This window comes from Octopus sinensis, linkage group LG2 (assembly GCF_006345805.1).
Source record: "Octopus sinensis linkage group LG2, ASM634580v1, whole genome shotgun sequence".
Classification (NCBI taxonomy): domain Eukaryota; kingdom Metazoa; phylum Mollusca; class Cephalopoda; order Octopoda; family Octopodidae; genus Octopus; species Octopus sinensis.
The window spans coordinates 79917863-79943896 of record NC_042998.1 but is presented as its reverse complement, the minus strand read 5'-3'; the positions used below and the strand labels follow the sequence as shown (position 1 = coordinate 79943896).

General features: G+C 37.4%; 1 protein-coding gene across 1 annotated transcript; it reads right to left on the bottom strand.

Moving 5' to 3' along the window:
* Nucleotides 1–280: 280 nt before the first annotated feature.
* LOC115231643 (protein pelota homolog) lies at nucleotides 281–25429 on the bottom strand. The gene is made up of 12 exons (XM_029801620.2): nucleotides 25273–25429; nucleotides 22320–22412; nucleotides 20933–21083; nucleotides 20468–20555; nucleotides 17786–17949; nucleotides 16023–16083; nucleotides 13887–13927; nucleotides 12576–12696; nucleotides 10270–10390; nucleotides 4904–4975; nucleotides 2911–3017; nucleotides 281–529 (listed from the first exon to the last, which is right to left on the bottom strand). The coding sequence occupies exons 1-12, from the start codon at nucleotides 25311–25313 to the stop codon at nucleotides 438–440; spliced, it is 1152 nt and encodes a 383-aa protein (XP_029657480.1). The 5' UTR covers nucleotides 25314–25429; the 3' UTR covers nucleotides 281–437.
* Nucleotides 25430–26034: the final 605 nt, after the last annotated feature.

Here is a 26034-nt window from a genome sequence, read left to right as displayed (position 1 = left end):
CACAAAACAAAGGGCTTCTTTTGGTTTCTCCCTACCAAATCCTCTCACAAGGCTTTGGTCAGCATGGGCTAAAGTAAAAGACACTTGCCATTCAGTGGGACTAAACTCGGAACCATGCAAACTTCTAACCACATAGCAATGCCTGTGACTTGTTTAAAATTAGGAACATGTTCAATATACTTTCCTGAAAGAACTACTTGACAAAATTACCTCCTATGATGTTTTCATAAAAGCTGACCCTGAACTGGAGCAGTAGAAAAAAAGAACAAGTTCACAACAATGAAAGAACAATAACATTATTGAGGAAAAATACAGGGAATTTACATTGCATTTAGTCCAATGTTAACAATGACATTTGAAGATCCATACAATATGGAAACAAATCCCAGCCACTGATTCGCAATAATGAAGCACTGTTTGGTATAAGCTGACTGCCATCAATCTTCACTGTCCGATACCCCATCAACCTCATCTTCTTCAGGTATGGGGTAGCGCAAGAGGGCAGCTACACCGGTGAGTTGGCCAAGCTCTACAAGAAAAAATAGAACTGCATTATTACAAAAATACATGTGCATATGTGTATATATAAATATAAGTTTGTGTGTATACATGTGTGTGGGTGTACACACACACACACACATATGAAAATTTAGGTTTGTATGTGCCTTCATTTGTTTTACTTTTGTTTTTTTCTATGATATTTAGGCATCGTTTTACAGCTAGATATTCTGGTCACTAACCCTTGTTTTTCATGTAAGGAATCTCTTGTTCCAAGCTTCAGAGGCATGGAATGAAAGAAAATTTTATAGACTGGGAAATACCAACAAGGACATTGCACAAACATTGATTTTTTTTTAACAAGTTTACCATCGTTTTTCTGTCCACTTGTCTACACTTGAACATGCCAGATGGAGTTTATCAAGGCAGGTTTTCTACACCCAGATGAACCTTCCTGCCCAAGTTAGGCATACTTTCACAGAAGATTGGAAATGAATGACACTGCTTGTATGATGGTGACACTCCTTTATAGCTATTATGTCATGTCAAGACATGGAAACACAAACATAGACACACACAGATGCATATATGAATTTCTTTCAGTTTCCATCTTCCAAATCTACTTATTAGATTTTGGTCAACCCAAGGTGTTGTGCAATGGGATGGTACCCAAAACGTGGCTGGAAAGCAAACTTTATAACCATACACACCCAGATACATACACACACACACACACATACCACTACTATTACTACCACCACCATCGTCATATAACTTCCATGTCCCATGCTACTATGGGTTTGATGGTTTGACAGGATTCGAAGGGCCTGAGGACTGCATGGTTTCACTGGGTTATGGTTTGAATAACTGAATCAGTTCTATTAAATGCATTTCTCTCATTTGTAAATCCAAATGCTTGTATATATATATATATATATACACACACAAATACCTACAGAGACACAAATCTACCAAATCTATTGAGAACTCTTTCTCTGTTTTGTACATACTTTTTTATCATTAGTTTTATATGAAGGAAAGGTCATGCTCATGGCCTCTACAAATCTTTCAATATCCATGAGGCAGTCATGGTTACAGTCTCAGGTGAGCAGTTGCAGGAGGGTGAAAATCTAGAAGGCTGACTTCCTAAGAAAGTACAACTGGACAATGTGTGGTAGTAATGGTGATAGGAACATATGGGTGACAAGTGAAAAAATGAGTTCAGAGTGCTTCAGTAGAGGCAGTACAAGAGCAGGCAGTTCTGAGAAGTGAGGCCACTGAAGTAGATAAGGAAAAAACAAGACACAGCATATCTATGGCCCAGAGGTTTGAGAATATATACTGTTTGGCAGCAACTTCAAACCAATCAGTGAAATGGCCTTTCTTGGAGTGCAGCCTTGGATGTCTGTTTCTTGTTGTAGCAACACTGTCCCAAATGTGGGGAGGTATCCCATGGTGGGTGGGTATAACCAATTTTTGTAAAGAGTTATTGTTGGGAGCTGAAGCATTTTCTAGCTCTAAAGAAGGAGGTTAATCTTTGTGATGCAATCTTTGGCTCTACCAAGGATGTGTTTCTGTTGGAAGACTTCCTCACCATCATCTCATTTAACATCCATTTTCCATGCTGGCATGGGTCGGACGCTTTGATAGGAGTTGGCCAGCCAAGATAGCTGTCCAGGCTCCATTTGTCTGTTTGGGCATGGTTTCTATGGCTGGATACCCTTCCTAATGCCAACCACTTTACAGAGTGTGCTGCATACTTTGTACATGTTATCGGCATGGGTACAGTTATGTGGCACTAGTACAAGTGCATTTGCATGAGTGCATTTTATGTGATGATAAAGTCCAGCATTGGTGGCAATCACAAAGGCTGTAGTTATGCGCTGTCCTTGTTGGGATCAGTGGCGGAATCAATGGTGTTTTCTTGATATGTGCAGTAATTGTGTCTTTGCAAGTGTTCAAAGTGACAAGACTGACATAATCCCATTGAATGATGATGTTGAGGTCTCTGTGATCATGGAGTTAGGGTAGATTAGGTGTAAGGGTGTCTAGGTTGCATGTGGATGGCACTAAGCTGCAGATGGAGAGGAATGAAGGGATTATCAGCATAAAAATGTGTCTTTTGAAATGACAGCAAATAGGTCACTGATATGTATGAAAGAGAAAGAGCGTAGGCACATAACTGAGCTCTAGGAGGCACCAGGATTGTTAGGGTATGAATCAGAGGGAGCTTCATAAGTAATCACAATAATGGTGTGATCTAAACAAGAAACCATTAATCCAAAAGCAAGACAGAGGGATCACACAGATGAGCAAGTTTGCCAGGTTTGTGTACCAGGCCGTCAAAAACTTTGTTGATATCAAGGGCAAAAGTGTGGAGAGAGAATATAAAAGCTTTAAAGCAACACTTACGTTCTCCTGAGACGTGTAGACTAGAAAAGATCTTAACCTCTGCTCCATTTTCTTTTACTTTATCCACCAAAGCAACATAGCGCTGTCGCTTTGGAATATCCCTGGATCTAAAGGAAGGAAGGGAGACAATCTTAATACAACTTAAAATTTTATTTCCTATATTTTGACTCTGTAACAGTTATAGGAATGAACATTTTTAAGTTAGGATATTTTGCTCCTGGTAAAGATTTTAAACCAAAAATGAAGCTTAAAGAATACAGGTCAATTACAAAGAACAATGTAAAGCACAAGTAAAGGTGAGTTTTATGAACTTCTTTTGCAGTTTCTAGTACACATTTCACATTTTTTCCAAAATGTACCCTACTTATATCAAAATTCCTCCCTTCACACCACACACATCTTATTTTACCTATTTCATAGATTGTTTGATCATTATTTTTTGGGGGGGTATATAATCTGAACATAAGGTATTTTTTTGTAAAATCACATTTTGGTCTCAGTTAATTATTATACAGTATTCCTACTGTTTTTGACAACAAATTGCCAGTTATTAGAGCACAGAATAAAATGTCCCACAGTAATGTTCTGAGACTCTACATTCTGAGTTTAAATCCTACCAAAGCAAACTTTGCTTTTCATCATTTAATGTCCTTGTTCCATACTGGCACAGGATGGATGGTTTGACAGAAACCAACAAGACTGAGATTTGCGTTGAGCTCCAATGTCTGCTTTGGCAAAGTTTCCACGGCTGCATACTTTTCCTAATGCCAACCACTTCACAGGGTGTACTGGTTGCCTTTCTTTCATGATACTGACAGTAGTGAGGTCACCAAGTAACTCACAGGACAAGATCCCCTCAAATGAGTGAGGCTGTAGTATTTGGGGCAGTGACTTTGTGCCAGATGCTGTGAAGCAAGAGTATGACAGCTGGAGAGGAGCAGGTGTTTTGCTATAGAGAAGACATATGGCTATCCCATGTCAATAAAAAAAAATCATCCATCGAGTGTGGTGGATTGGCTAACTGTTTGAGTGTTGGGAAAGATGTCCCATAGTGTCTATTCCAGCCCTTTGAGTTATGAATACAACCCCTGCAATGACACTGGTCAAAATTAACATTATCATTTCTAATGTCTGTTTATTTCTGCTGATATATATTGATCAGTCAAGAGCTACAGCGGAAGACACTCATCCGGACATAAAGTAAGACTGAGCCCAAAATCATGGTTGCAAAGTGAACTTCTTAAACACACAGCCATATCTGCTCCAATGTTTAGTTTCTTTACTTGTTTCAGTGATTGGGCTGTGGCCATGCTGGAGTACTGCTTTGAAGCATTTAAACTGAGCAAATCAAACCCAGTACTTGCTACTTTTTTTTGAAGTCTGATACTTGCTCTATAGGTCTCTTTAGCTGAAATGTTAAGTTACTGGGACATGCAAGCTTCTTAATCACACAACCTTTCCTGAACCTATACTTAAATGCATTATTTGTGAGAAGACATGTTAGATTACAACTTGTATCAGTTTCACACATTCTGGAGTCATAACTAACTGAATCACAAGAAGTTTACATTGGACTTGACATTGTAGATAAAAAAAAAACACCCACTATCATCATTTAAGGTCAATTTTCCACATAGGCACGAGTTCAACAGGAACTGGTGACCAAAAGGACTGCACCAAACTCCAATGTCTAATTTGGTATGGCTCCTACAACTGGATGCCCTTCATAATACCTACCACTTTACAGCATATACTAGATACTTCTTATGTGGCACCAACATTAGTGAGGTCACCAAATAACTTGTAAAACAATACCTTTCACCTGAGGAGGGAGCAGTATTCAGAGAGGTGATTTTATGCCAAGTAATGAGAGGCTAAAGTTTGATTAATGGAGAGAAGCAGGTGCTTTCTAGATATGAATAGCACAGTTTTGTAACTAAAAAGACAAAAATAAAATTAGGTTTATAACCAGCAAAATAGAAAATGATCTTACCTGAACAACTCATCTGAAACCATTAGAGTTTCTATGGCTAAGAGATCGGATGCCTTTTCAACAGGCTTTATACTGAAAAAAGAAATAGATAAAAATAATGTTGCTGTATGTGATAGAGTTATTACAGCTACATGTCAAACAGTAGAAATAATAAATCATGAAATGCTACCAGGAAGACAGATGACATTGAGGAAATAACTATAGAAACATGACTATTACATTGATGATGTACAGAGGAGATGGATAAAAGATAGAAATATCTATATCTTATACACTTTATGTCAAGTTAGTATAAGAAATATAGTTAAGCAATACAGAGTATAAAAAAAAAAGAAACTAATTATAAACATTAATGTAAAGGTTTCAGTGTGGCCATGTGGTTAAAAATCTCACTTTGCAACCACGTCATTTCAGGTTCAATTCCACTGTATGGCACCTTGAGTAAGTGTCTTCTACTATATGACCAAACAGACTCCAAAGAGGCTGTGGTAGGTCTACATCAACAGGTCTTATATTAATTAGTAAAATTGATAAAAGTGTTTACTGTACTCTTTTTATCAATTTTATTAATTAATATTTCTTGCCAACACCAACCTCTTTGATCACACATTCTAGCCCTGGGCCAATCAATGCCTTGTGAGCAAATTTGACTGGTGGAAACTCTGGAAGTTTGACACATTCACACACACATTTATATATATATATATATATATATATATATATTTTATCTTTTACTTGTTTCAGTCATTAGACTGCAACCAGGATGAGGCACCACCCTGAAGAATTATTAGTCAAATGAATCAACTCCCAGTACTCTTTTTAAGCTTGGTACTTATCCCATGCCAATAATGCTAAGTTGTGGGGACATAAACACACCAACATTGGTTGTCAAGCAACAGTAGGGGAGGACAAACACTGACACACAAATACATACATACATATATATATATATATCTATGACAGGCTTCTTTCAGTTTCCATCTACCAAGTCCACTCACAAAGCTTTGGTTGGCCCGAGGCTATAGTAGACAAATTAGCGCGCCGGGCAAAATGCTTAGTGGTATTTCGTCTGTCGTTACGTTCAAATTCTGCCGAGGTCAACTTTGCCTTTCATCCTTTCGGGGTCGATAAATAAAGTACCAGTTTCGCACTGGAGGCGATATAATCGACTCAATCCCTTCGTCTGTCCTTGTTTGTCCCCTCTATGTTTAGCCCCTTCTGGGCAGTAAAGAAATATATAGTAGAAGACACTTGCCCAAGGTGCCATGCAGTGGGATTGAATCCAGAGCCATATGGTTGGGAAACAAGCTTCTTACCACCCTGCCACATCTATGTGTGCGTATATGTATATGTGTGTGTGTGTGTATGTGTGTATGTGTATGTGTATATATATATATATATATATACAGGAGTTGGACAAAATAATGGAAACACCTTAAAATTTCAAACAAATTTATTTTAATATGGGGTAGGACCTCCCTTAGCAGTAATTACAGCTTGAATTCTACGAGCTATGGACTTGTACAAAGTTTGACTTGTTTCCAAAGGAATTTTTGTCCATTCTTCAGCTAAAACAGTCTCCAGTTCTTGTAGTGATGATGGTGGAGGATATCAACCCCTCACTTGTTTTTCTAAAATGCACCATAAATGTTCAATAATATTGAGATCTGGGGACTGTGATGGACAGATAAGATGTTCAACTTCACTAGAATGTTCCTCATGTCATTCAGTAACAAATCTAGCAGTGTGAATTGGTGCATTATCATCTTGAAAGATTGAGTTTCCATTCAGAAACAGTTCCACAACCATAGGGTGAATTTGATCAGATAAAATGCTTAAATAGTCTTCACTATTAATTCTTCCATGAAGGGAAACCACTGGGCCAGCAGATTTCCAAGATATAGCCCCCCCCCCTTCCCCATCATCACAGATCCTCCTCCATGTTTAACAGATGGAAGAAAGCAGTCTGGGTCAAATGCTTCTTTTGGCTGTCTCCAGTGGTCGGAAATAAGGTAAAGGATTACTCATCCGAGAAAATAACATTCTTCCACTGCTCTAGAGATCAATTCTGTAGGTTTTTACTCCACTCTAAACGCTTTGCAATGTTTGTTTTTGAAAGTCGTGGTTTTCAGATTGCAGACTTCTTGTGAAATCTGGCTTTGTGCAGCTCCTGGCAAACAGTTTTCGTGGAAACTAGGTTCTTAAGGTGGTCATTCAGCTCTGCAGTAATTTTAGGAGCTGTACTTTTGTGATCCTTTCTAACAATTCACATAAGAGTCCGACAGTCCCTATCTGAAAGCTTTGGTCTTCTTCCAGAGTTTTGTTTCAACGAGGAGGTTTTTCCCTTTTTCTCAAAGGCTGTCATTACTTTCGAGACAGTGCTTCTTGATATACCAAACATTTCGGCTATTTTCATTACGCTAGCGCCTGCCATACAAGCACCAACAATTTGATCTCTTTGAAAGTCTGATACCTTTTTCTGATGATATCCAAAAAGAAACAGCCATTTTAGCAAAACATATTAAGCAACACTAACAATAAATCAAAAATTTGACCCATAAAATTCTTCAAGGTTGTGCCCCAGTATGGCCGCAGTCCAATGACCAAAACCAGTAAAGAAAGGAGAGGAGAAATATGCTTAACAGTAATACTTGAATTATTTCAGGAAGTATGGGAGACAACTCTAACTATCAGATCACACTAGAGCAAAGACTTCACCGCAGTTGCCCATGTAGAGGTAAAGAGAGCAATGAGTAACATTAGAGTAATACGAGAAGCTGTGGAAAATTAGCATATTTTATGTAATTTTCACTCTTTTTCTTTCACTAATCTAATTTCCAGGTCAATTTTGATTGAGTAGACGGATGATCAAGTGTTCCAATTGTGACCATGCCATTTTTTAGGGGTAGGAGAGATTACCGGACAGGTTAATTAAAATTGTTCAGTGCTCTTAATTTAAGACAGCAGGATGTGATTAGAAAGAATTTTGTTGCTATTGCTAGCAGACTGAGCGACTATATAGAAGCTCCCCCAGCTTGTCATTATGCTATAGTGTCCCCAGGATGAATGTTACTGAACTAGTTTCCTCATCTGTTTCTGCAGATAGGAATAAAGATCTTTACAACAGAGCAAATAGGGGCAGTAACTTTGATTCATCTGTAATGTTAAACGATGATAATAATGATAATATAAACATAAATAATCGTTTTAATATCCACTTTCCCAGGCAGAATTTGTTGATGCAGATTTTCTATGGCCAGATGCTCTTCCTGTTGCCAACCTTTATCTGTTTCCACATGTGCATGTGAGCATGCATAAGTGTGTGTGTATATATATATATATATATACACACACACACACACAATTGTATGAATGTTTAGCAAAAGATTACTATGGGTCACCAATGTAACAAAGTACAGAAATTCAACATTTATTTATAACATGCACTAAATGTTGTAAAATTCAGGATTGAATGTCACAGTGAAGAAAGTCAAGCCCCAAGAAAGTTCAGAAGGCATAATTCATTCTTTCATACAAAAAGAAAATGTATTATTTTACAAATTTTAAAAGAATGCTGAACAAAGTGTGTACAAAGGAATATGTTGCTGTTGTGAGTGCTAATTAATTTTAAACATTTGCAGGAGAAAGTATACAATAAGACATAAATTAATTTGACATCTCTTACTATATATTTTAACTGTGTAAGGTTATATGCTGTAGAATAAATACTGACTAACACAGCAAAAAAGTTGCATGGCGTTGAATACAAACACTGTTTAAGCTGCATAGCAGGAATATGATAAGGATGCTAGGACTGTTAAAGAAGCACTATCTTCAAACTGGTTATAAGGACTGGAATAACATTTCTGTATTTATATTGAAAGAGCTGCTAAAGCCTTCTACATTGTCAAGTTTCTGAATATGTTATAATAACCAAAATAACATTTTTTTCAGATATATTTACAAGGGTTGTGAGTGCTGGCAAATCAACGAAATCTTCATGCTGGTTATAAAACCAGAATAATGTTTCAGCACATAGTGATAATCATTAATGCTGTTTAAACCACAAGTCTTCATGATGAAAACGGAAAATCCAAACAGTGGTACTTGAAAGTAATCACAGTTGTTCATACAATGTCCAGGCCACAACTAACCAAGTACTTTCAAAATCAGCGCATTTCGCTATTGGGTGGAAATTGTTACTTGTATCATCATCATCATTTAGCGTCCGCTTTCCATGCTAGCATGGGTTGGACGGGTCAACTGGGGTCTGTGAAGCTGGAAGGCTTCGTCAGGCCCAGTCAGATCTGGCAGTGTTTCTACGGCTGGATGCCCTTCCTAACGCTAACCACTCCGCGAGTGTAGTGGGTGTTTTTTATGTGCCACCTGCACAGGTGCCAGACAGAGCTGGCAAACGGCCACGAACGGATGGTGCTTTTACGTGTCACCGGCACGGGGCCAGGCGATGCTGTATACGAATATATATATATATATCATCATCGTTTAATGTCTGCTTTCCATGCTAGCATGGGTTGGACAGTTCAACTGGGGTCTGGGAAGGCAGAAGGCTGCACCAGGCCCAGTCTGATCTGGCAGTGTTTCTACAGCTGGATGCCCTTCCTAACGCCAACCACTCCGTGAGTGTAGTGGGTGCTTTTCACGTGCCACCGGCACGGATACCAGACGAGGCTGGCAACGGCCACGATTGGATGGTGCTTTTTACGTGCTACCGGCACGGAGGCCAGTCAGGGCGGTGCTGGCTACGCCCACGTTCGGATGGTTCTCTTACGTGCCACCAGCACTGGTATCACAGCTACAAATTCCATTGATGTTGATCGACTACGATTTTGATTTTCACTTGCCTCAACAGGTCTTCACAAGTAGAGTTTTGTGTCCCAAGAAGGAAAGGAATGCATAAGTGGGCTGGCTACATTCCAGGTAGAGGTCACGGGTTATGGCCTCACTTGTCCTGCCGGGTCTTCTCATGCACAGCATGCTTCCAAAGGTCTCGGTCTCTTAGTCCCTTCCCCTAAAAACTCTGCAACAGATCAGTGTTTCATTCGGGGGAGAAACCAGGTAACCAGTGACTTTGAAACCCAGGGCCCAAGAAAAGAGTGAAAAAAAGTATTTCTTTATATACATACAGGTTCAATTTTGACATGTACTTATTTCCTTTACCTAGAAAGATGACAGGCAAAGTCAGCTCTGGTTGAATATGAACTCAGAATGTTAAGAACTACAGCCAAGTGCACAAATCTGCACTGCATCCCAACTCATTTACAATTATTACCAAGTCATAAAGTGTGTCTCATTTCTTTATGAGACACGCTTTATGAGTTTATGAGATTTTCCATGAAATTACTTACCCATAAACAGCACGATCTGGATCGTTTACTAACATATTGTAAAAATCATCCAATGCTTTCACCTCTCCAAGAGCTTTGGTATCTGCCAACCGGTTTGCCATGGAAGGATCTTGCAGTACTTCTGTTACAAAAAAAAAATCCATTTACCCTGCTTTCATAGTTTTTGCTCCAATTGACCATTTAGTCACTATAAGTAAGGAGGATAATTCCCCACTTATTATTCTACCATCAATAGTTATGTCCCTAGGCCAAGCAACAAATCTAACAACCACATAGTTTCACGTACAGTCCTAGGTTGAACAATGCCTTTCCAGTGAATTTGGTGGCAGAAACTCTCTCTCTCCCACTCTCTGTGCATGTGCACACACTTGCATAAGTGTTAACATTTCACATTTATTTATTATAGTTTTCCCAAACCATAACATAAGAGTTAAAGACTGGCCGTAGGTGGGAACTTCTATATGCCAGTGAATTAAGACCTTATAGCATACTTCATAGAAGACTTGTAGAAGAAATTCCAAACATAGAAACCAAACTTAAGGATCAAGAGGCTTGAGGTAAACTTGACAAAAACTAAAATTTTATTAAAGTAGGAGAAGACCGGATTCTGCTGCTAACAGGGAAATGACTGCTAGATATGCAGAACGGAAATAGGCAAGAACTCCATATGGTATACCTAGTGTGAACATTAGGTACACAAGAAGTGTACTAGGATCACAAGCAGGTTAAGAGTGAAAAAAAAAGACTTGGTATGTGCCAGATGTACAGGAGTGGTTAACAGTCAGAGCATTAGTAGAATAAATTCTTTTAAATGCTCAGAAGTCTGCAAGAAGTAGTTGATAGCTTCTGTTACCTAGGCAACCTAATCAGCTCCGAGTGTGCTCCAAAAGTACAGAAGCCAGACTAAAACAAGGTGGAAAAGGTTCAGGAAGCTATTACCCCTACTTATTAACAAGGAAATTCTTTCTTCAAGCAAAAAAGTAGACTGTATTTTTGCTTCTGTACAAAATGTGATTCTGTGTGCTAACAAGACATGGGCAGAGGTTGTGTAATGCTATTGATCATGGACAATGTGATAGAGAAGGGCTGAGAGAAAAACTGAGTGTAAGAGGAATCAGAGGTAGAGTAGAAAGAAAACAACTGCATTGGTACAAACTTAGTTCATATGGATAATGAAAGATAATGATAGGGAAATGCCAGGAGGTCCAAGTGGAAGGAAATTATTGAATAAGACAACCAAGGTAGACATGGGTAGAAGTGATAAAAGCTCGTCTACTATGTTGAATTTCATAAGTTGCTAAAAGATTGCTACAAATGGTGAGGCACTATATTGGAGAGAACCTTTCCAATCCTTGCTAACATGAAAAAGCAGATGTAAGAATAATTATTATACCATTCTCACTTCGTGTCTGCTTCCTATTCTGGCATGGGTTGGAAAATTCAGCAGCATCCTATGAGTCAAAGGAATATGTCTTGCTCCACTGTCTCAGTTCCAGGATAGTTTCTAAGCTAGATGCCTTTCCAATGCCAATCACTTAACAGAGTAAACTGGGTGCTTTTTGTGTAGCACTACTGAGTTTGCCATGTTACTCACAAGACTTAAAAGCCCCACTTGCCTCTATGGGAGCATAAAGAGGAAAGCAGCTTTATGTTAGATGTATGATAGAAGAGACAAGAACAGGTCGTTTGAGGTAGAGGAGATACATAGCAACCCTGAATTACATTAGGGAAGAGAGGAATAATTGGAGTGAAGCTGAAAAGAGAGATAAAAATTGTGGTGAAAAAGTGTTGGAGCATATCTTCAAGGTAAAATAAGTTGAACAGAAGAGAATGTGAGAACAGAAAATCAGAAGGGATTGGGACAAGTCATCAGAGAAGAAATTTGATGTTCCCAAAAACAGTGACATACAGTGAAGCAAAATGGCTATAACTAGGATTTAAGACAAGAAATTCAGTTCACTGGAAGGCAACCAGTGATTTACAGCATCTGTCTCTAATTCAAACCAATATCAAGATGACAATTTTTAGTATGAAGTCTTGTTAATAGTGACTTCCTACATAAAACTGCTACATCTATTCAAACTATCCAACCCATGCCAGTACGGAAGTCATCATCATCACCATTCAACATCCATTTTCCTTGCAGGCATGGGTTGGATGGTTTGACAGCAGCTTACAAACCAGAAGACTGACATTCAGTGATGGATGATGAACTATCTAGTCATACATCATCTCCCAATTTTAGTATTTTAATTGATATATGTAGGAGGAGAAAACTTGGAAGGAAAAAAAAGAAAAAGAGTTACCTTTGAGAGAATGTTTAAAACCAGACGAAGAATGTGCCAAAACACATCGTGACTTATTCTCCAGAATATCCTTCCAGTCATTTTTCACAGCCTGATCCAACATGTAGGAGAAAAATTGATCCTACAATAACAAAAGTAACAAAATTTATTTGATCTTTTGTAATGCCTGTGCCCCTCTGTAGAGTGTGTGTGTAAAGGTGCATGGCTTAGTGGTTACGATATTCAGCTCATGATGGTAAGGTCATGCACTTGGTTACCAGCAGTGCATTGAGTCCTTAAGCAAGACACTTTATTTCATGTTGCCCCAGTCCACTCAGCTGGCAAAATTGAGTTGTACATCTAATTCAAAGGGTCAGCATTGTAACACTGTCGTGCTGAATCTCCCTGGGAACTACATTAGGGGTACGTGTGTCTGTGGAGTGCTTAGCCACTTGTACATTAATTTCAAAAGCAGGAAGTTCTGTTGATTGAATCAACTAGAACCCTCAACATCATACCCGACAGCATGCTAGAATGTATGTGTATTATCTTTTACTTGTTTGAAGAATACAACCTTGAAAGGTTTAGCTCAATAAATTCACCCCAGTGCTTCTATCAAGCACTTGTACAGGAATGTAAACAAACAACACCAGGTATCAAGCAGGAAGGGGGGGGGTAACGCAAACACTGATCTTAATCATTTAATGTCCATTTTTCATGTTAGCACAGGCTTCTATACAATCCCTGTCTAACAATTTCACTCACAAGGCCCAGGGCAATAGTAGCAGACACTTGCTTAAAGGGCCACACAATGAGACTGAACCCAAACCAGACAAAGCCCATCAAATGTGTGTGTGTGTCCCTATATGTTTACATTCTGTGATTGCATGAGCTATGGTCAGTGTCCTATACTGGTATTTCTTCATCCACAAATGGTCCAGTAGCTCCATGCTTTCAAAGACGAGTAGAATGAAAAACTGGTAAAAGTTAGCAGCTGAAAGGGCATCTGGTCATAAAACAAAGCTTCAATATTATGCATTTGTTTAACCCGGGCAAGCATGGAAAAACAGATGTAAAAACACATAAGCAATCATCATCATCGTTTAACGTGCACCTTCCATGCTGGTCAGGTAGGAGGTGCACCAGACTTCTGTGCCTGTTTTGGCACAGTTTTTACAGCTGGATGCCCTTCCTAACACCAATCACCCAACAGAGTGGACAATATCAAATATTTAACTTTGTATAAAATTGGCTTGAAAGTGCTGTGGTTACTTTATTTTGAAACAATTTGTTAATTGGAATAGTAAAGAAAGGAACTGAGTGAGCCCTTACCTTCACAAAGCCAGGACTTGCAATTAGCAAACACTTCACAACTGAGGGATAAAGTGAAAAGAGAGAGAAAGTTATTAAACATTTACTGATTGCTATTAAAGTCATGTACTACATCACAAAAATTATTAAATAATTAACTATAATATACTTGATTAAAATACAAATTTTCCACAACTATTAATTAACCTAGTCAATCTCAGTGGCATATGAACTCAGAAAAACTGGAAGGAACACTACTAAGCATTTTGCCTAGCATGGTAACAATTCTGCCAGTTCACCACTAATAATAATAATAATAACGGTCTCTAATTTAAGCACAAGGCCTGAAATTTGGGGAAGGGGCTTACTTCATGCCACTGACCTCAGCACTCGACAGGTTCTTTATTTCATCAACTTCAAAAGGATGAAAGGCAAAGTTGATCTCAGCAACATGAACAATTGCCACAAAGCGTTTTTCTGATGCTTTAATGATTCTACCAACAGACCACCTAATTAAGTAAAGTAATAAGTTTGAAAACTATTATCATCGTCATCAGCAGCAGCATTTAACATCCGTTTTGCATGTCAGCATGAGTTGGATGGTTTGACAGGATCTAGTGAGCTGCAACAATCTCTAGCTTTGGCATGGTTCTTACTGCTAGATGCCCTCACTAATGCTAATCACTTTACAGTTTGTACTAGATGCTTTTTCCATGCCATTGGCATTAGTGAGATCACCAAGTACCTCACAAAACAGAACTATCAGATTATAATAAAAAACTAGCTAAAAACTTAAACTCTTTGTTCACTTAGAGTAAATTACAGCATTTTCAGCATGTGTTCTTAAACATACAAGCAAGAAAATCTGTCTTGTTTTGTAGCTTTGGACCATTTTTCAATCATATGTATCAGCTCAAACTTTTGCAACCCTCAACTAGAATCACTCATTCTATTAACTTTAGTTATAAAACCAGACAATGAGGGATAATCCAAAGGTTTTTGATAGAGATACACATCAACAAAGAGATCATCATCATCAACATTTAATGTCCGTTTTCCATACTGGCATGAGTTGGACGGCTTGACAGGAACTGGCAAGGCCAGGTGCTGCACCAGGTTCCATTGTTTGTTTTGGCTTGGTTTAACACCAACCACTTTACAGATTGTACTGGGTCCTTTTTACATAGCACCAGCACGCACATCAATTTTTTTGCATGGTACCTTGGTTTTAAGATCTCGATTTTGTTGTGGTGGGCGGATCTTCTCTAGTACAGCACTCAACTATTGGTTGCAGGTTGACAGCAGCTAGTATCTTTTTCTTTCATCCCTACAACAATTGGATTCATTCACTAGCTAATGAAACTGCCATACCAGCTACCCTGTTACTGCTGTGCACTAACAAGCATGCTTCATTTATAATTCAAACATTCTTACAAGCATAATGTCAAACATGATGATGATGCTCATATATTCTGAAGAAATCTTTACCAAAAGACATTTAATTTTTTCTCTCTATGGAAAGTAGAGGTTTGGAAAATATATTTTGTAGCATTTGAAAAGAATTAAATATCTTTATTTAACAGAAGAATCAACTCTGCATTGAGAGGTCACAATTCCAGCAATACAGACATGCGATTCGCATGTTGCAGGAAAGGATTATAAGATGGCATCTTCAAGCTAAGCCAACCAGCAGGAGACTAGGATTAGACCAAGAAGATGGATGGATGGATAATATACAGTCTCAGCTGGTCAGACTTGAGAATCTAGCAAGAGCATGTAATGACAGTTGCTTGACTCTACTCTCCACAGCCCTCCCAGTAATAGTGGGCAGAGAAAATGGATGGAAGGATATACTTCACTTCTATCAATCTCTTCACAACAATCAATAACTAGTTTCCTCTACCAAAAGACTATGAAACCTTTCTTCCTATGGAAACAGCAAGTCTACAATCTAAATGTTATGAGACAAATAAGAAAAATATACAAATTAAAATTAATATATCACAATAGTCATAAGCTCTGGTTTTAGAACAGACATGTATTGCCCACCACCACTACCATCCTCAGCAAGGAACCTAACAAAATAGCCAAATGATTGACATAGATGACAACCAAATAAATTTGTCTTTATGAAACTAAAATACACAAAATACTTACTTTCAAAGTTGACATGTCTTCTAACAGCCTGGATCATTTGGTCATAAAATTTCATAAGACCCTAATGAAAACAAAAATAACAATACAAAAGTTTTGAAACAAATTATCAGAGATCAGGAAGTCTCTCTAGGTTGAGTAGCTACTTCTTTACATTGAATGGTTACAGCTCAAGTACTATGGGCATGTAATTAGAATGTCTCAAGAATCACAAGACAGATTCTTCAAGCCAAGCCAACCCACAGGAAATCAATGGGTAGACCAAGAATGAGGTGAGACTTTGGATAATATCCATAGTCTCAGTTGGTCATGTTTGGGAATCCAGCCAGAAATGCTAATGATGGTTTCTTCTGATAGAACCCTATGGAGGAGGTGCTTCAGAACTCAACCCTACCAGAAATAGTAGGCAAAGATGATTGGATAGACAGAAAATCTTGAAATGAATTATCAAATGTTAATTATTCAAAGATGTGCCACATATGATTAAAAATTAATCAGTGAAGAAAAAATGCATCCTGTACACATCGTAAAGTGATTGGTATTAGAAAGGCTAGCTAGTTATAGAAACCGTACCAAAACTGAAACACTGGAACAAGATGTAATCCTCCAACCAAACAGATTCTGTCAAGCCATCCAACTCTTGCCAGTATGGGAAAACAGACTTAAAACGATGAGTGGAATACTTGTTAACGGCTTCAAGTTAATCTCAAGTATCTTTGAAACTGTGAGTGAATGTTTCTAAAACTTCTAAAGCAGTCAGATTTCCCAGCATCAAACCCTTGAAAGATAAGCTCAGAAGTGACTGTGTGGTTAAAGAAACTTGCTTCCTAACCACCTAGTCTCAGGTTCAATCTCACTGTGTGACACCTTAAGTATCTTCTACTATAACTTGAGGCTAGTCAAAGCCTTGAGGATGTATTTGATAGACAGAATCTAGAAGAAGCCTACTGTACACATATACACACACATGCATGTTTGTATCTTGTCTTAACATCATGTGGTTAACAAGCACCAGTGTCATACAAGTGATATTCATTTCTACCTTCTATGAAAAACATGTCTGGCCATGGGAAAATATTACCTTGCTAGGAAACAGGTGAGGGTGGGCAACAGGAAGAGTATCTGGTTATAGAAACTCTGGATATTAAATAATGATGACACAAAGCCTCAAATTTGGAGAAGAGTATAGTCCATTCAATCAAACCCACGAAGGGCCATATCTAAATACTGCAAGGCATTTTGTCTTAAGCTCTAAGTAATCTGTCAATCCACTGCTCATAGCTCACTCTAATACTGAGGTAATTTCACACCATTATATTGTGTCCACACCAATCATGAGCCAATCAAGTGGCCTGTATACAATCACTCAACCACCTAAAATAGCAGCCAAATGTCACTCAAATCATATCTAAACGGACACATTAGATAATGTAGTCCAAGAATATACTCATCATTATTATTTTTTACTTGCTTTTTCATACTCTCCTGAACTGGACAAGGTCCCACAGCATCTAGGTCCTTTATCATTAAATAGGATGTCATGATTTGATGCCCTTCCTATCACCAATTATTTCCCTGTGTGGAACATGCACATTTTATTGTACCACCAACACTGGAGATTATGTCTGCAGCAGGAGTAATGCATCCTTTCTATCCTGTATCAGCAATTTTATACAGAGTTACTGTTCTCTCAGGATATCTACCATGGACTTGTGGAGGTCACATCTCTATCTATCCCTTTTTCCCCAATTATATTGAATGCTAACCTTGTCATGTTGGGCACACATTCCTTTCCTCTTTCGTGGAATGTTTGTTTCGATCTTGGCCTTTACTAAAGTCATACTGGATGTTACAAGGCAGAGATGACCAAGACCTTCTTGCATCACAATGGCAGCTAAATCAGCATTTTGAGCTGGATCACAAGCTGTGTCTGTAAAATATATTAGAAAAATATATTAGAGAAGTATTTAAATATGAAATCTAGTAAACATAGTTAAAAGCATTATATTAAGTTTATTTTTTTTTGTTACAGGTTTCAGTCACTGGACTGCAGCCATGCCAGGACACTGTCTAGAAGGATTTAGTGAAACAAATCAATCCAAGTAATTACATTTATTAAAGTCTGGTACTTATTCTATTAATCTCGTTTACTGAACTACTAAGTTATGGAGGACTTACAAGAAACCAACACCAGTTGTCAAGTGGTGGTGGGGGAGAAGCAAGCACACACACACACACACACATACACAACAGGCTTCCATAGTTTCTGTCTACCAAATTTTGTGTGTACAGAGTGTCCAGGCTAAATTTTACAGTTGGCACAAAAAGTGACAAAAACAATATCCCATCCAAAAATAAAAGTATTTAAAAAAAAAAATCAAAATATATCAACTAGACTAAAGCTGGGAGATAGCAGTTTACTCAAGGTAGCTGCCCTCAAATCCACCAGTATCAAGACAGCTCCAGAACCTGGTGTTCCTCACTGTGTCCCTACGAAGATCTTAGAACACCTCCTCAATCTTTACTTCAAGCTCAGCCTTGGTGTTGCAGGCAGAACAGTTGGTGTTTTTCATTCATGCTTAACTCATTGTAATCCACTGGATTTTAGTCAGGAGAATTAAGAGGCCAGAAATTGGGGCTGGTGAAGTTGTAGAAATTCTCCAACAACTACTTCCGACTCTTTCCAGATGTATGGCAAGAAGCCAAATCCTGTTGTCACATTCATGGCCTCAGCAGCTTCAAATGGTTGTGCGAATTGGACCTAAGACCTGTAGTTGCTGAATGAACTCTGACATGTGAATGCAGTCAGAATACCTGCTGTGTCCCATCCTACTGGCTATAGTTTCAACAGACGACATGAATAGCTCTGTTGCAGCTGTCCATGTCATGTCTTATAGTCTTTACAGTGTTCACAGCTTTGAAGAGCAGTCATGGAGTCGGTATTTTGATACCTGGTGTAAATCATCGTGATACAACTCTTTTCCAATATTCAGATGGCTTCCAGCCCTCCATGCCAGCTAACTTTTTCTAAACTACAACTTAAATCTTTCTGCTCTCCAATACTGTTGATTGTCTACCAATACATCAAGCTGTTCTTGAAAAAGGAGACATAAAAAAAGTAGTCAAATTTAGCTTGAACATCCTGTATACATACCACTGCATTGCCCAGTCCATCAGAATGTTGTTATACACCAATGATCAGAAAAAACTTCCTAGCATTGTAGTAGCAGTTAAATGTCATACTGCTGACTGGGTATTAAGTCAACATTTCCTCTAACAAAATGTTAGTCTATCACAGGTTTACCCATTTATAGCAGAGTGAACCAGAGCAGCAGAAAATGAAGTATTTTGCTCAAGAACACAACACACCACTGGTCTGGGAATCAAAACAATGATCTTGTGATCATGAGTGCAGCCCAACTACTCATATGCCTTCACATGTATTTGTATATGCAAGCGTATCCTTAGAATACAAGCAAGGCTGTTCATTTCCAGTCTTCCATGAAAAAAAAAACATATCTAGTTATGGGAAAATATTTCATTGCTTAGAAACAAGTGACAGGAAGGACATACAACAGTAAAAAATCTGTCCCAACAAATTCTGTCCAATCCATACATGGAAAAGCAGATGTTAAATGATAATGGTGATATATACGAAATTTATGTTGAGGCAGATTTTCTACAGCTGGATACCCATCCAGTCACCAATCCTCACCCATTTCCAAGTGAGGTAATTTTTCACCATAAGTAGTCACACTTTCACAGACTGTGACACTAGCTTACAACTATCATGCAATATCATGGGAAAGGGACAGTAAAACACACACATATGATGGACCTCTTTCAGTTTCTGTCTACCATATTCACTCACAAGGCTTTCATTGACCTTAGGCAAGTGGTTAGAACCCTTAATAAAGAGATTAATATAGATTATGTGGAGGCGCAATGGCCTAGTGGTTAGGGCAGCACACTTGCAGATGTAGGATTGTGGTTTCGATTCCCAGACTAGGCGTTGTGCATGTTTATTGATTGAAAACACCTAAATCTCCATGAGGCTCCAGCAGAGGGTCGTAGCGAACCCTGCTGTACACTTTCACCACAACTTTCTCTCACTCTTTTTTCTTGTTTCCATTGTATCTGTATTTTAAAGGGCCAGCCATATCACACTCTGTGTCACGCTGAATCTCCCCGAGAACTACATTAAGGGTACATGTGTCTGTGGAGTGCTTAGCCACTTGCATATTAATTTCACGAGTAGGCTGTTCCATTGATCAGATCAACTGGAACCCATGTTGTCATAACCAATGGAGTACCACGAATACAGATTATAAAACATCTTTTAAAAAAGTTTCTAAAAATTGACATCAACAAAAACTAGCTAGTAGCCATTTGTCTTCTATAACAATATGAACTGTATCTTTTTTTCTCTCCTTTTCTATTTTACTTACCAATGCGTTCTAATGTGATTGAATCCCAATGTTTTTCAAGTGTAAACTTGCGGTTGAGCTCCAAATCAAGTGTGTGGTAAGCTCCCATCTGCCAAAAATATAGTAAATGGGTTTCACTAAATTAGATTTCAAACACTGCAAAAGTTATTTTGACAAAACAATCAATATCAAAAGTGAAGGGATCTTGTTTCAAATATAAGTGATTCCCATTTAATGAAACTGACAGTCAAAATGTATTGCTTATCAAACAGCCAAGGTAGCTCAGAAATAGACTGAAGGCAATTTATTGGAATCTGTTTATGAACCTTCATGGCCATAAATAGAAACCTAGGCTGTGCACATAGAGCTTTACTTAAGCAAAATCATGTAAATAGAGAAGAATAAAGTTTGAAAAACGAAATGACATATCCTTAAGATGAATTGTAATACCAGAACGATATAACAAAGAAATAAACACATCCTTACCTTCACATATTGGTTTTCTGCAATATTTCGGCCTTTCACCCGCAACACACAAGCCTGAGTGTCAAAGTCAATAGCTTCTACCCGAATGGTAAGTACAGTACGTACTTTACTGGCACTGACACTACCAGTTGCAGATTCATTCTGAACCTTTCTGCAAATAATATTGAAATTCTTCACTATTATCAAATAACAATAAGAGTCACTTTCATAGTTAAAGTAATGTGTTGTTGTTTTTTAACTGGAGTTTTACAAAACACTGGGGTGATTGTATTTAGTAGTGCTGCACAATTATATTTATAACATAAACCCATCACTTATAACACAAACCTATAAAATGCTTTAAAAAATGAATATTCTAAATAGAAACATCAAGGTGTGCTATAGATTATATGTTTACCATCATTAAAAAGGGTTGATAAACTGTAACAAATAAGGTAATTTAATGATCAATAATCCTTTAAGTAAAAATAATTGATTTCAGAATTAAAAATTAAATCTTTGTTTGAAAGAGTGGAGAAGTTGCTTCTGAGGACTTTGCCACTTGATGAGAATATGACCTCTCTCATGCTGGTGCCAAAGCAAATTGTAATCAGTAAAGTGGTTGCTGATAGGAAGGGCATCCAGCCATAGAAACCAAACCAAAAATGAAATATACAAACAAGGCATGTCAATCCGTCCAACCCATAGCAGCATGGAAAGGAGATGTAAAATGATGATGATGATGCTATTGCTATTTAGCCTCAAGTCAGCTGTAAGTGAGCATGCCATAGCTGCTATTACTAGCAAGTCAAGCAACCACATAGACAATTACAACAGCAACAAGAGCAATGTTGTTCATTGTTGCTATGACTGGGAAAATTGTCTTTGCTAATTATTTATATCCAATAATGCTGGGAATATTTTGGTAGCATGTGCATGATGCATGGGTATGGAAGTTGAGTGAAGAGTGAAGGCTGGTATTATCTGGATCAATGTACCAGGCACAGTCAAAAACTTTGATGTTGAAGGCCACAGCTCTAATGACCAAAATTTTCAAAAGCTAAGGGTAGAGACACAGGTGAAAGACAAGAGAGAGTAGGTCTCCAATAGCTCTGGTTTTATGAAAGCTATGTATTTTTGATGGATCAAAAGTGAAGCACACGTTGCCAGGGATAATTAGCACAAAATTGGTGAAGTTTCAACCAGTCGGCTGACTTGAAATACCATAGAGTATAAGGGATGAGGGGAGCAATGTTGAATATCACATGGTTATGTGGTAGCTATTGTGACAAGGTAATGGGCTGACAATCCAAGAGGTGCAGAGAAAGTTACGGCTTGATATATGTTGAGTTTAGAGGTGCTAAAAAGATCAATAATGTTCGAAGTGTGTGTATAGGACAAGACTTACCGGATAGTTGTTGATTTGAGAACATCTCCAACAGCTACTAAGTTATAGGCATGCCACATATCTTCTGCCTCTTCAGGAATGAGGACCATGCACCTAGTGAGAGAGAAATCATATATTGAAGAAAGACAATTCAATTTGATAAACCTCTCCACCCACTCAAATTGACAATGAATATTATTGGCCTACTATTTAGAGGGCTCATCCTGATGCCCCATTATTACCATCTTTACTTTTCTTTCTACCTCCACCCCAATTACCCCTAACCATTCTTGTATAATACATGAAGCCATGTATCTTCTCAACAGCAAGAAACCTGTTCTAACCCTTCTTTACTACTTAAACCTCTCATCACCTAGCATAAAGCCACCTTCCTCTTTACTCTAGACCCACTCAGATGAAGATCTTAGTCATACAAATTACATGACAGCCTCACTAGTGCTGGAACCACAAAAAAAAAAAAAAAACAACCAGTGCACTTTGTAATGTGCTTGGCATTGAGAAGGGCATTCAGCTATGGAAATCTTGCCAAAAAAGACTTGTAGGGCCCTAATGAACCACCAGACCCATGCCACCATGGAAGACGGACGTTAAAAAATGATTTTGAATGACTTACACACTTTATAACCAGTTTAAAACAATTTATTGTTTAGTCCAAGATTAAAACCCTGGTTAAGCAGGCCTATAGACATTTTGAGCTACAATGACTGGGATTCTGATGCAATGCACATCTTTGTCTTAATTGCATCTAATTGTAATATTGTTCCTGTTTTGTATCAAAAGAGTATATCATTAATTCATTAGGGCCAATAGTGCAAAATCGATACAATTTTTAGACTCAACGCCCCAAATATAGGGCTAACATTTAAGGCACCACGACGTAACTCGGATCCCTAATTTCACGAAGATGTGCATACATCTGCATTTATAAGGACATGCGTCATTTCGAGAACTACAGTTGATGCGGCAAAACCGATGATATAGTTGTCATCGGCGCCCCAAATAAACCAAAGAATAGAACTTTCAAGACAGCAGAATTTTTTTTTCTGGCTAGTGTAATTAATGCGAGCAAAGCATGATTTAACCATCCAAGTGTATCAAATGTTAATGGAAGAGAGTTTGAGTTATTAACAGTAAATATAGGAGATGCAATAACTCTTCTAAATAATGGCCTTCGTCGCATTCATCTTTATCCTGGTTGTGGGGAAAGTATGTTGGTGAAGATCCGCTAATGATGAATTTGGAACAATTATTCACATAGAAAAAAAAAAAAAGACATCATCTCTTCCCACAAGGGATAGTTTTACTTCCAATAGGGCCGCGGAAACGAAAAAGCGCCAAAATATTGCCAAGACAACTTCGTCCAAAATTTGGCCTATCTCCTCAACTCATTTCTCGTCTGCTAATAACAGATTACAGAACTAATAAATTATGCTAGAGCAACAAAGGGGTTTTATTTTCAATCCTGTCCTACTGAGTATATCTATGTGCATATATAGACAGCTATAAACACCTTGTCTTTATGAAGACAAGGTGTTTCTGACTATACATAGATATACGATATCTTCTTTCAACGAAGATATTTTACATAAGGTAAGGTGTTTACATCTCTCTATTCATAGGACTGGCTAAAAATCTACAGATATATTCTATATTACCGTGTGTTATTATACAGTTAAGTGGGTTCATTTTTGTATGATAGAATTCTCAATTTCCCCTGCTTTCCCAAATAAAGACTACACCCAAGATATTCATACACTGTCATCTGATTGTCAATATGATAGGTGCTACAATGGTCTCTCGGTTCTAAAATACTTCAAACACTTTACTCAAACTATTGAGTACAGAACAATGAGTAAAAATAAATAAACAATCACGTTTCTATGGTACTAATAATAAGCAGGTATTAATAACGAAGTCTTAAGTCATCCAGCAGAACTAACTTCCATTTTCCCAATGACTTGTAAAAACGAAAATTGTTATTCTAGTAAACAGTTTATAAATTATCAACAAGTAAATCTAGTCATTATTTATATAATAACTAAATTTACTTGGTTAAATTATTAGGTAAACTCATTGTTTGAATGTTCTGTCATTTGACAATTAGTGAAATTTAAAATGCCAGCTGACGTGACGAGTCCTTCAATTATACTTTTAAAATCTCAGTTAAGTGCAAAGCTTCTACAATTTTATACAAAGATTAAATGAATAGACAATTTTGTCGAATATATTTTTGTTTCTGTTTATTTAGTAATTTGATCATGATCATATATATATATATAGTAGTGATCATGATTGTTGTTATACACGCTGATGCAATCAATATTGGCGGACAGAGACAGAAAGAAAAAAAGACAGCAGGAAAGAGAAGAGTGATCTAATGGTTTCTAAAAACGAGAAGTTTGTCAAACGGATTGTCCAAACCAGTGTTTCTCAATTATTTTTCTTTCTTTCTTTTTTTTTTTTTTTTACATATGGACCCTTTTCATTCCTATTTATTCGGGTGGCCTTCAGTCCCTAATAGCCATTCGATGTTTTAAAAAAATCATATTAAATTTTTATAATTAAATATTATTAGGTATTATATATATACATATTATATATTATATATTATATATATTATATATATAACAAAAAAACTGAACTGTTAAAATATTTCGTGTATTGTCGAAGTAAAACTAATTTATTGCAGATGAATTTTACAAAAAAAATCTTACAGGGCCCACAAGGGCCATAGAGACCCCCCGTTGAAAATCACTGGTCTAAACAAACTAACCAGTCGAAAAATAAAATGAAAGAAAAGGAAAAAATATCTTCGTAAACCGAAAAGGAGTGGGATTTGGACATAAAAATTAAAAGTATAATGTGTACATTAGAGGTGATAGATATTAAACTTATCAAGCAATTCTAGACATATATTTTATATTTGTATATATATATATAACATGCCACTTACCCATCATTGTACTTGTCGATATTTTGGTACACGCGCCTCATGACAAAATATTCAAGAAGCTATCACACCACATAGAGAACGGGAGTCGACGACAAGCCATTACAATCCCCGACTACTAAAACACGTTTTCAGTAAGCATGCTATTAAAAGTCATACTATCGCATCGTTTGATTGGATGGTGTTTGTTATATTACAAGGGATCTGATTGGCTGAAATGACTGCCCGCTGATAAATGAATTTGTTGTTTTATCCCTTTCATATTTAAGTCCTTTTTGGTAAACGAAGTATGCTGCGACTTATTCGATTACTCTGCCTCGCTCAGTATACTAAGTTAGGATCTTTTCGGTTTGAACGGTAGTTTTTTCTGGCGGTGTCATATGAAATTGTCACCCATAATTATGACCTTAGTATCGATCTATTGCATTTCAATCTATTTTAGGGTTAGAGGTGGGGGAAGGATATCTTTTTTTTTCTTCAGAAATGTAAATAAACCCAATCTGTTTCTTAAACTATGGACATTTTGATACGGCACAGAATTTTTTCACCTCAATAGACGTCATTGATTGGTTGAAATTGCAGAAATTGAAGAAAAAAAAACAACAAATATCTTACAAACTATAGAATTTTCACAATAAAGTCAAGAGAAAAAGATGTTCTATAACCACATTCTACCAGTATACTCAGTTTAAAATGTTTAGTTACGTGGAAATTATTTTTAAAAACTGCCGTTCAAACCGAAAAGATCCCTAAGTTATCCTTTAA

What these genes read in the sequence shown, in the direction of transcription:
- LOC115231643 (XM_029801620.2), bottom strand. Translation starts at nt 25,313, where the DNA reads ATGAGGCGCGTGTACCAAAATATCGACAAGTACAATGATGG. An exon ending in GTTTCAGATGAGTTGTTCAG is followed by an intron (nt 3,018 to 4,903) that starts GTAAGATCATTT and finishes TCCTTCCTTTAG; the next exon opens with ATCCAGGGATATTCCAAAGC. An exon ending in TCTACACGTCTCAGGAGAAC is followed by an intron (nt 530 to 2,910) that starts GTAAGTGTTGCT and finishes TTTTTCTTGTAG; the next exon opens with AGCTTGGCCAACTCACCGGT.